The sequence below is a fragment of the Procambarus clarkii genome, chromosome 45 (genome assembly GCF_040958095.1).
Source record: "Procambarus clarkii isolate CNS0578487 chromosome 45, FALCON_Pclarkii_2.0, whole genome shotgun sequence".
In the NCBI taxonomy this organism is placed as follows: domain Eukaryota; kingdom Metazoa; phylum Arthropoda; class Malacostraca; order Decapoda; family Cambaridae; genus Procambarus; species Procambarus clarkii.
In genome coordinates this window covers 441,062-452,434 of record NC_091194.1, presented here as the reverse complement: position 1 = coordinate 452,434, position 11,373 = coordinate 441,062, and the positions used below count along the sequence as shown (strand labels likewise).

The 11,373-nt window shown below is 42.3% G+C and overlaps 1 protein-coding gene across 1 annotated transcript in view; it reads left to right on the top strand.

The window, feature by feature from the left end:
* Window positions 1–2,020: 2,020 nt before the first annotated feature.
* Window positions 2,021–11,373, top strand: part of LOC138350386 (uncharacterized) — a 34,787-nt gene continuing 25,434 nt past the window's right edge. The window contains exons 1-2 of the mRNA XM_069301008.1: window positions 2,021–2,239; window positions 9,188–9,939. Coding sequence (XP_069157109.1) covers window positions 2,021–2,239; window positions 9,188–9,939 — 971 coding nt within the window. The remainder of the gene's footprint in view (window positions 2,240–9,187; window positions 9,940–11,373) is intronic.

The window sequence follows — 11,373 nt, the reverse complement described above, 5'->3', positions numbered from 1 at the left end:
TGCAAAAGACTAAAAAAGGGATCTGGAGTTCAAGATAAGTAAGAATTGAAGCCAAAAAAATCAATGCAAAAATGTTCAAAATAACGCAAATAGAAGACTGGGATTTATTTCTAGAAACGTTTTCAAAAACACCTGGTGTTATTCTTCAGTTATATCTTGCTCTTGTTAGGCCCCATTTAGATCATACAGTTCAGTTTTGGTCGCCATACTATAGAATGGACATATATTCAATAGAACGCATCCAGCGTACGATGACAAAGTTAATCGTACAAAATAAGAAACCATCGATACAAGAATAGGAACGTATATACCATACAAATTAATTAGATCGAATAATAAAGACCTGAAAAGTTAAAAAATGAGATAAGGAAGGCAAACAGTAACTATGAAGATCGAATAGCAAGGCAAGCAAAGATAAAACCTAATGGATTTTATTAGGATTCTTTAGGATTTGTTGAAATCATATTTCAATATGATTTCAATATCATATATGTAGAAATCATATGTTGAAATAAATTTTTTCAGTTAAATAAAAAAAAGATTAGGAAAAGGATAGGCCCATTAAAAACTGAAACAGGTTAGATAACTAAAAATGACGAAGAGATGACTAGTATTTTAAATACAGTATATATTTTATCTCTGTATTTAATAAGAAGAACCTAACATCATGCCTTCAGCCGAACACGTCTATATTGGTGGGGAAGAGGACAGTTGACTAGTTAGCAGTTACCAGGGAGGAAGTTATTAAACAAATAGCGAAACTTAAGCCAAACAAATCCCCAGGGCTGGATGAAGTGTTTGCCAGGGTGCTTAAAGAATGCAAAGATGAGCTTTAAGAACCACTGTCTACCATATTTAATAAATCATTAGAGTCAGGCAGAGTGCCAGAGTCGTGACCCTTAGTAAAACCACGTTGTTAATCCTTTATTTATCTATATATTTAAATACTTAGACGAATGAATGACTTTTGCAATTACCGATTCAAGGAATTTCTTACAATAGACGTTAAGGCTCAATATCAATAATCTTTAAGATTATTAGTTAAGATCAATAATTTGACACAAGTAACTTTCATCTTAAAGATTAACACAACACTTGCAAGATTCACGGTTCCTGTACTTAGCTGGAGTGCAATGATTTATTAAAAATCAGAAGTGAAGGGTTTACGTAACTGGTCAACGCCTTAGCATTGTTGGATCATAGGCAGCCTTTTTCATCGGAAGACTTTCTATTACTATTCTGAAGGTAGACCCCTCCCACGGTGGGGAGCAAGTGTAGTTTGGGTGTGGCTGATCACCTCCTCTATCAAGAATCATACTTTTTAAGTTTAGTCTGTTTAGGACTTCTCCCGCTCTGACAGTCCAAGAGTTTCTGTTGTTTTGGCCAAGTCCAACCACCAAGGCCTGCCGTACTGGGACTGGATCAGGGAAACAATTATCTTACTGATAATCGTAGCTGTTCTTTGAAATATTCTTTCTAGAAGAGAGGCCAAACCCGTTTCCAGTGTTAGAGTTTGAAGCCTGGTCCACATAGGGACTCCCCAGGGCAGCTCTCATAGCATTGTAAATAAATATTTTTATTTACAATATAAACTGATCGGCTCCTCCGGAGAGCCAATCTGCAACCTGAAGATTGCCGTCCGGGCCGCAGTTCTCTCTCACAAGTAAGTGACCTCAGCATTAAAACTGATGTGTGTATCCAGGATTATTCCTAGATACTGATAAGTGTCCACCCATTTATTAACTGGTTGACCCTGTACTTTGAGTTGATTGTTGGGCTTCACTGAGTTTATGGGCACGACTTTTGTCTTGGTGGGGTTGAGTTTGATACTAACCTGCTGTGCCTCTACACTGATGCAGTCTAAGCATTTGGGTGCAAGGCGCGCTGCATCCCTTCCTTTTATGATGATGACAAAGTCGTCCGCGTAGTTTAGCAGCCTGCAGTGTTGCTAAACCAAGACAAAATAATTCAGCCTCATTATTCTTTCCATTAAACAGTTGAAGAGTAGTGGGGGCAGAGAATGCCTCCTTGCGGTGTACCGTTGTCATGTCTTTTGTATTCAGACTGTGCCATAAACCTTCACTCATGCTTCTTTGTTTATGAAACAGTTTTTGGCCCAGGAGAGCAGGTTGCCTTTGACCTCTTTGTCGATGATGCAGCAGAGAATAGCTGGGGCGCTAGCCAGTTCAAAGGCTTTCTCGAAGTCCAGGAATATCAGTATTCCTGGTCTGTCATTCAGGTGCGCTAACAAAGTGGTAACACATTCCACTGTGCCAACCCCTCTTCTATAGGCAAATATATCCTGGTGCAGTTTATGCATTTTCCTCTCAAGTCTGTTGAGTGCCATTCTGTCAGCCGTCTTGGCTGCACAGCTTTGGAGAGAGATGGGCCTTGGTTTAGCTGAATCTTTGGGTTTTGGGATCGACACTATGTCTGCCCTATTCCAGGCTTTAGGTCTAGTTTGAGAGGTCCAGGCTAAATTAATTAATCTTAGGTATGCAGCCTCTCTCTCTGGGCCGAGGTTTCTAATAATTTTATAGGTCATTTTGTCGTCTCCAGGAGATGTATCTTTGGAGTTTTTCTTAGCCCGATTTGATCTTCTTGGAGCGTGAGAAGAGTGTGATGAAGATTAAGCCACCACAAAAGGTGAAAGAGGCATCAGTAGCCCGGAGAAGAGTGTGGAAGCTGGGCAGCTGTACATAACACGTGAGATCTTCTTACGAAGTGACATATCTGGCGGCGGCTGACGTGACAAGAGATTACGATTGTCATTCAAATTATTACATTGAAAAATATTCTTAGTAAAGTCCAAGAACGAAATATACCCTATAAATAGATTAGATCGAAAAAGAATGACCCCCCAAATAGATAACTATGAGCCTAAAAAAACTTAGATGTAAGAGATAAAGCTTTGTGCAAAAGAATTAAGAATGGTGAAGCAATCTAGTACAACAATTTGTCAGAAATTATTCAACAAAATAAGTCAAACAAAAGGAAGCTGTGAAGTCCATGTAGCAGGACAAGCAACGACAAATCCTTAAGGGATTTTCCAGTTAAATCAGAGATTAGATAAGACAGGGCCATTAAGAGCTGAGACACGCCTGATAACTGGCAATGCCAAACAAGTGAACAGATTTTTAAATATATATTTTGTCTCTGCATTTACTAGACAAGAACTTAACATTATGCCTTCAGCTCAACGTGTTTAACGGCGTACAAGACGACAGCGTGACTAGTTTAGCTGCTACCTCAGGGCCGGATGACATGCTACCTCAGGGCCGGATGACATGCTACCTCAGGGCCGGATGAGATGTCATCTCAGGGCCGGATGAGATGTTACCTCAGGGCCGGATAAGATGTCATCTCAGGGCCGGATGAGATGTCACTTCAGGGCCGGATGAGTTGATCAGAGTACCAGAGTCGTGGTGCAGATTTATATGAAGAGAGATAGACGGCTTGAGTCGAACTATCGACCAATTAGCTTAACGTCTATTGTGGGAGAATTTCTTGAATCGAAATTCACAAAAGCCATTCGTTTTCTTTTTGAAACAAACATACATTAATAAGTGATTCACAGCATAGTTTTACCAAGACTTGCTCTTGTTTGACAAATTTGTTATCATTCTATTCCAGCATAGTTGAGGCAGTTGATAGTGGGAAAGATTTATGATGTTGTATAGCTTGACTTTAGCAAAGATTTTGATACAGTGCCACATGAAAGACTGATTAAAAAGATAAAGGCTCGTGATATTGGGGGTGCTATATTAAGCTGGATTAGGGCATGACTATACCAAAGGAAACAGAGAGTTAGTATAAATGGGGTTAAGTCAGAGTGGGAAAATGTTGTAAGTGGAGTGCCTCAAGGCTCTGTCCTGGGACCTCTGTTATTCATAATATTTATAAATGATTTAGATTCAGGTTTTAGCAGCAAAATTGTTAAATTTGCCGATGATACGAAAATCGGGAGGGAAATAACCTCGGAAGCAAACTATCAATCACTTCAAAACGTCCTAAATTGGGTTCTGAAATGGTTAAAATATTGGCAGATGCAGGTTAATGCTGACAAATGTAAGGTTTTGAGGCTAGGTAATGATGATAGAGTTACAAGACACGAACTGGATGGTGTTGAGCTTGCGAAGTCTGATTGCGAAAGGGATCTGGGGCTCATGATAGTAAGAATTTAAAACCAAAAAATCAATGCGTAAATTCTCGTAATAAGGGAAACAGGACACTGGGATTTATTTATCGAAGCGTTACTAATAAGACACCTGGTGTTGTTCTTCAGCTATATCTTGCTCTGGTTAGACATCGTTTAGGTTATACAGTTAAGTTGTGGTCACCGTACTATAGAATGGACATAAATTCACTAGAACGCGTCTAGCGTAGGATGGCAAAGTTAATCCCACAAATTAGAAACCTTCCATATGAAGAGACTGAAAAAGCTTACTTTGCATGCTCTAGAAAGTTAGGGGTGACATGACTGAAGTGTCTCAAGTGGATTACATTCACTGTAAAAGACTCGAACCGTTGACCCAATGTGTGTGAGGCCAAAGCTCTTTGTACAAGTGGGTGAATGGGCATAACAAGGAAGATATTAATAAGGTATTAAGTATATCAACACAAAGTAAAATACGACAAATGGAAATAAATTCGATAAGTTTATAGTTAGGAAAGACGTGGGTAAATACTGGTTTGGTAACATGGTTTTCTATTTGTGAAACCAATTATCGTGTAACATAGTAGACGTAGGATCCTGGATTGTTTCAAGCGTAGGTTAGACATATAGGAATGAGTTTGAGTGGATATAAATAGGAGCTGCTTCGTATGGGCCAATAGGCCTTCTGCAGTTAACTTCATTCTTACATAAGAACAAAAGAATGAAGGTAGCTGCAAAAGGCCTATTGGCCCATTCGAGGCGGTTCCTATTTATAACCACCCAATCTCATTCATATATATGTCTGACATACGCTTGAAACAATCAAAGGATTGTTCGCAATCTCAACACCATCCAGCTCGTATCTTGCAACTCTGTCATCATTACCTAGCCTCAAAACCTTACATTTGTCAGCATTAAACTGCATCTGCCAATATTTTGACCATTTCAAAACCCAATTTAGATCGTCTGGAAGTGATAGTGAGTGTTTTTCCGTGTTTTTTCCTTCCCTATTTTTGTATCATCAGCAAATTTGCAAATAATGCTGCTCAAACCTGAATCTAAATCATTTATTTATATTATAAACAACAGAGGTCCCAGGACAGAGCCTTGAGGCACTCCACTTACAACATTTTCCCTACTTTGACGTAACCCCATATATACTAGCTCTCTGTTTCCTTTGGTACAGCCATGCCCTAATCCAACTTAATATAGCACCCCCCAATACCATGAGCCTTTATCTTTTTAATCAGTCTTTCATGAGGCACTGTATCAGAAGCTTTGCTAAAGTCAAGGTACACAACATCACAAACCTTACCACTATCAACTGCCTCAACTATGCTGGAGTAAAATGATAGCAAATTTGTTAAACATGAACGACCATTTGTAAAACCATGTTGTGAATCATTAATTAATTTATGTTTTTCAAGATGAAGACGAATGGTATTTGCAATTATGCCCAGGACTTTCCAATCTATTTCACCCAAAAAATTTCTTAGGCCATTAAAATCAGCTTTTCGAAAAATCTGACACTACCAGAATTTTTTCCTACAAATCTATTCCATTCTATACTAAATCTGATTTCTTTGTGATCACTGTTCCCTAGCTCACTCCCTATTTCGATGTCATTAATTTGCATTTCCCTGTTAGTTAATACTAATTCTAAAATATTATTTTCACACATTGGTTCCTTAGTGTGTTGCTTAAAAAAGTAATCGTCAATTAATTTTAGAAAATCTTGTTATTATTATTAACATCTTTATTGACAAAATGAATTATAATTTTGCCTAATCTGAGGATTTTAATTAAGTCTTATTAGAGTGAGGATAAAGCTGTTATTCACTGTCACGCAGGACAGAGGGTCATACACAAGACAATAGGTCTAAACTGTAGGCGGAAGCACATTTAAATAATGGTTACAATCAATGTTTTAATGTATGGATATGTGAAAGCAACTTTCTATTGTGCACTGCCACACAAGGACAGGGATGGGTTCATAAGTGATGCAGCTTAGAAGTAATATAAATAAAATTGTTCTTCATTCCTTAAAATGGACAAGCAAATTTTGGATAAATCGTCAGGATGTTTAGCGTAGATGTTTGGTAGGATGTAGATGTTTAGATGTTTAGATGATGTAGATGTTTAACGTAGGATGTTTGAACACCTGAGTCAAGTCACCTATGACACAAATACTGTTAGACCTAGATGATCTAGATCTTTCATCCCATAGATGCTTTGCTTCCATTCTGTCTAAGTTTGGTGACCTGTATATAACTCCTACTATAAGATTTTTAGTTTTTGCGTTTAATACTAGCCAAATAGTTTCCTGTGTGTGGCTCAATTTTGATTCCCTCTTTGAGACTACATTTCAAATTTTCCCTAACATATAGCTACTTTCCTTCCTCGTCTAATAAATCTTTCTGTGTAAAATAGTTTAAATACGTTTATTTGATATTCAGCTAATAGTTCTCTGTTTTCAACATTCTACCACGTTTCGGTAAGTGCAATAATATATATTATTTCTGTGAAGACAAGAGCATTTAAATCGTTTATTTTGTTTCTTAGACTCCTACTGTTCATTACACAGAGATCACACTAACGTGATGCATCAAATGAACAAATCCACAAGAGAGGCTACGGGATCCAGTAAGTTCAGTAGAACTTCGGTTTCAACCATTTTACCCTGTCGTAGCTCAGTCGATTAAGACAGTGTCTGGGATGCTCCCGGACGCAGGTTCGAATCCTCGTCACGTCCCTTGTGGATTTGTTCCTACTGTTCGTGTAATATACCTCAAGTGTATTGTTGTTTTGAGGCTCTTCTCTTTTCCTGTTCATTTTGCCATTTCCCCCTCCCTTCCAGCACATACTTTCATTGCCTCCTTTCTTCATACCACTATCTACTAACAGTTTAAACCCAAACAAACCCCTCCAACCACAGGTTCCAACCAGATGGCAAGAATGGGGTTCTTATGTTCTTAAATATTAAATTCTTGGACGTCGTTAATCTTTCCAGGAAATAAAGCAATTAGGAAAATATTCAGAGTAAGATAGACATTAGTGACAGGTGTCCAGAGAGACAAAACTGGGAAACGTTTTGATTTCATAAACACCCAAAGATCTCCTGTGATTTTGAAGACTAAGAGACAGCTAAACCTGGATTCATGAACCCAAATATTTACGATTTAATTAAGAGCATTTTATTATGCACCCCATACCCATCTTGTGGGCGGTAGTGGAGAGGGTTACAGAGCTAAACCTGGAAACATAAACCCGAATGTTTATGAATGTTGAGGATGAAGTAGAGAGCTGAACACAGGACACAAACCTGAATGTTGAGGTGTGAAAGGTGACCGGATCTTCCTTGACTGTAACCTGCACCCTCCCCCTCCCCCCCCCTCCGCTCCGCTCTACATTCTACAACCCTTCCCCCTACAACCAGTTCCCAGAGTTTAGGTCGACACAAGTTCATGAGGAAGCAGCTGTGAGAGGCAGGGTGATACCTTCCTCCAACTCAAGCGGTAACTGTTCATCTTAGTGAGATGATGGAGGTGGAATCATTGGAGTGTTTCAAGCGTAGGTTAGACATGTATATGAATGAGTTTGGGTGAACATAAATAGGAGCTGCCACTTATGGGCCAATATGCCTGCTGCAGTTTATTAAGTTCTTGTGTTCAATTCTCACATATGAACACGATCACACTGCAAAAAGCCTATTGACCCACTCAAGGCCAATTTAAATTTCGTTTTTGGATGTAAATAGGGAAGTGTTGGTTTGGGAATAGGGCTGAGAATGGGTGGAATTGGTTAAAAGCATTGTTAATGAGATTCTACAATAGATTGGATAGGCATAAGGTGTAAAGGTGGATATGAGTGAGACCCACCTACTATGAGTCAACGGTAGGGGTGGTTTTAAACGGGACCCCACCTATTTAAAATTGAAATAAGTTTATTTAGGTATAAATACACACAAAGGGATGAGGTAGCTCAAGCTATTCTCTCCCGTTCAGTACAACGTGTTCATACATATATACACACCCATATCACAAACAATCTACATATTACCGAACATTCTGAATGATAAACAAATTCATTCTTCCTTTACACATGCAGTATGTTACCAGACATACATACACACACACATACGTTTATGACTAGGTATATAGTTAGTCACATTGCAATAGACATTCAGACAATTCAACAAAGTTACAATCTTGGTGCAAGATTCTTATATCTCTCCAGAATACCATCAACCTTTCCGTTGTAACACATCCAGACTAGTTGTTCAGGAACAGTCCTTATCTCAGTGTTGCTATATACATTAATCAACGGACAATCAAGAACATAATGGGTGAGGGTGTGAGACCTTAACATACCACATAGTTTACACTTGGTGTCATTAACACCTGTTCCATATTCCCAGTCATATGTGTACCCAAGCCTGAGCCGCATCTGGAACTCACCAAGTATGAGTCATGAGAAAGGTGGACTTAAACGGGACCGACAAAGTATGAGTTAAGAGATAAAAGGTAAGATAAGCAGGAGAGTTTTAGCACTAATCCAGTATGATTGTGTGCGGTTTATGTATTGGTAGTTTGATTAGGTATTGGACCGGATATGGACAGACTGGAACCTGGGATATGGGGCATGATTGTGGGGTCACGGTATGCTTGTGGGGTCACGGGCATATGTCTGGGGTCACGGTATGCTTGTGGGGTCACGGGCATATGTCTGGGGTCACGGTATGTTTGTGGGGTCACGGGCATATGTCTGGGGTCACGGGCATATGTCTGGGGTCAAGGTATGCTTGTGGGGTCACGGGCATATGTCTGGGGTCACGGGAAAGTCCTGTCCTCTCACCTAATACGGTCACATTATTTACAAAATCGAAAAATTCTTTAAAAATGCAAGATATTAGAACATACTAAAACACCATAATATTGACGTATTCCACCATGGGCCTCGGTAGGTTAAGTGGGCTGCTTGGCCTCCTCTGTTTCTACATACACAACTCCATTGTTTACCTTTCATGTTAAGGACAACAGTCGAACTTTAAACGGAGTGGCAGGCGGTGAGACACACTCTCACACCAGTTACCACAGCCAGACACCAGTTACCACAGCCAGACACCAGCCCCCACAGCCAGACACCAGCCCCCACACCCAGACACCAGCCCCCACAGCCAGACACCAGTTACCACAACCAGACACCAGCCCCCACAGCCAGACACCAGCTCCCACAGCCAGACACCAGCCCCCCACAACCAGACACCAGCCCCCACAGCCAGACACCAGCCCCCACAGCCAGACACCAGTTACCACAGCCAGACACCAGCCCCCACAGCCAGACACCAGCCCCCACAGCCAGACACCAGCCCCCACAGCCAGACACCAGCCCCCCACAACCAGACACCAGCCCCCACAGCCAGACACCAGCCCCCCACAACCAGACACCAGCCCCCCACAGCCAGACACCAGCCCCCACAGCCAGACACCAGCCCCCACAGCCAGACACCAGTTACCACAGCCAGACACCAATTACCACAGCCAGACACCAGCCCCCACAGCCAGCCACCAGGCCCCACAGCCAGACACCAGCCCCCACAGCCAGACACCAGCTCCCACAGCCAGACACCAGCCCCCACAGCCAGACACCAGCCCCCACAGCCAGACACCAGCCCCCACAGCCAGACACCAGCCCCCACAGCCAACACAAATTGAGGAAGCAAGGACTGAAATTGGCCTGGACGACGCAGTGGAACAAGTTGACAAAATGTACATACGTGGAAAGTGAGGTGTGAGGTGTGAGGTGTAGCTGGGAGGTGATGAGGGGTGGAGATGGTGGGTGAGGAAGCCTGGTTGTGAGCACTAACTGGTTAGTTTGGTTAAGGGGGCGAGGTGGGCACGCACAGGGGGGAGTTTATTATCGGGGGGATGTGTTCCATCTCTGGGGTATGGGTGGTGATGAGTGTGTGTGTGTGTGTGTGTGTGTGTGTGTGTGTGTGTGTGTGTGTGTACTCACCTAATTGTACTCACCTAATTGTGCTTGCGGGGGTTGAGCTCTGGCTCTTTGGTCCCGCCTCTCAACCGTCAATCAACTGGTGTACAGATTCCTGAGCCTATTGGGCTCTATCATATCTACATTTGAAACTGTGAATGGAGTCAGCCTCCACCACATCACTTCCTAATGCATTCCATTTGCTAACTACTCTGACACTGAAAAAGTTCTTTCTAACGTCTCTGTGGCTCATTTGGGTACTCAGCTTCCACCTGTGTCCCCTTGTTCGCGTCCCACCAGTTGTTGAAAAGTTGTGTGTGTGTGTGTGTGTGTGTGTGTGTGTGTGTGTGTGTGTGTGTGTGTGTGTGTGTGTGTGTGTGTGTGAGTGTGTGTGTGTGTGTGGTGATGTGTGTGTGTGTGTGTGTGGTGAGTGTGTGTGTGTGGTGTCGGTGAGTGTGTGTGTGTGTGTGTGTGGTGAGTGTGTGTGTGTGGTGAGTGTGTGTGTGTGGTGTTGGTGAGTGTGTGTGTGTGTGTGTGTGTGTGTGTGTGTGTGTGTGTGTGTGTGTGTGTGTGTGTGTGTGTGTGTGTGTGTGTGTGTGTGTGTGTGTTTGTGTGTGTGTGTGTGTGTGTGTGTGTGTGGTGAGTGTGTGTGTGTGTGTGGTGAGTGTGTGTGTGTGGTGAGTGTGTGTGTGTGGTGAGTGTGTGTGTGTGTGTGTGGTGAGTGTGTGTGTGTGGTGTCGGTGAGTGTGTGTGTGTGTGTGTGTGGTGAGTGTGTGTGTGTGTGTGTGTGTGTGTGTGTGTGTGTGTGTGTGTGTGTGTGTGTGTGTGTGTGTGTGTGTGTGTGTGTGTGTGTGTGTGTGGTGAGTGTGTGTGTGTGGTGTCGGTGAGTGTGTGTGTGTGTGTGTGTGTGTGTGTGTGTGTGTGTGGTGAGTGTGTGTGTGTGTGTGGTGAGTGTGTGTGTGTGTGTGTGGTGAGTGTGTGTGTGTGTGTGTGGTGAGTGTGTGTGTGTGGTGTCGGTGAGTGTGTGTGTGTGTGTGTGGTGAGTGTGTGTGTGTGTGGTGAGTGTGTGTGTGTGTGTGGTGAGTGTGTGTGTGTGTGTGTGTGGTGAGTGTGTGTGTGTGGTGAGTGTGTGTGTGTGTGGTGAGTGTGTGTGTGTGGTGTCGGTGAGTGTGTGTGTGTGTGGTGTCGGTGAGTGTGTGTGGTGTCGGTGAGTGTGTGTGGTGTCG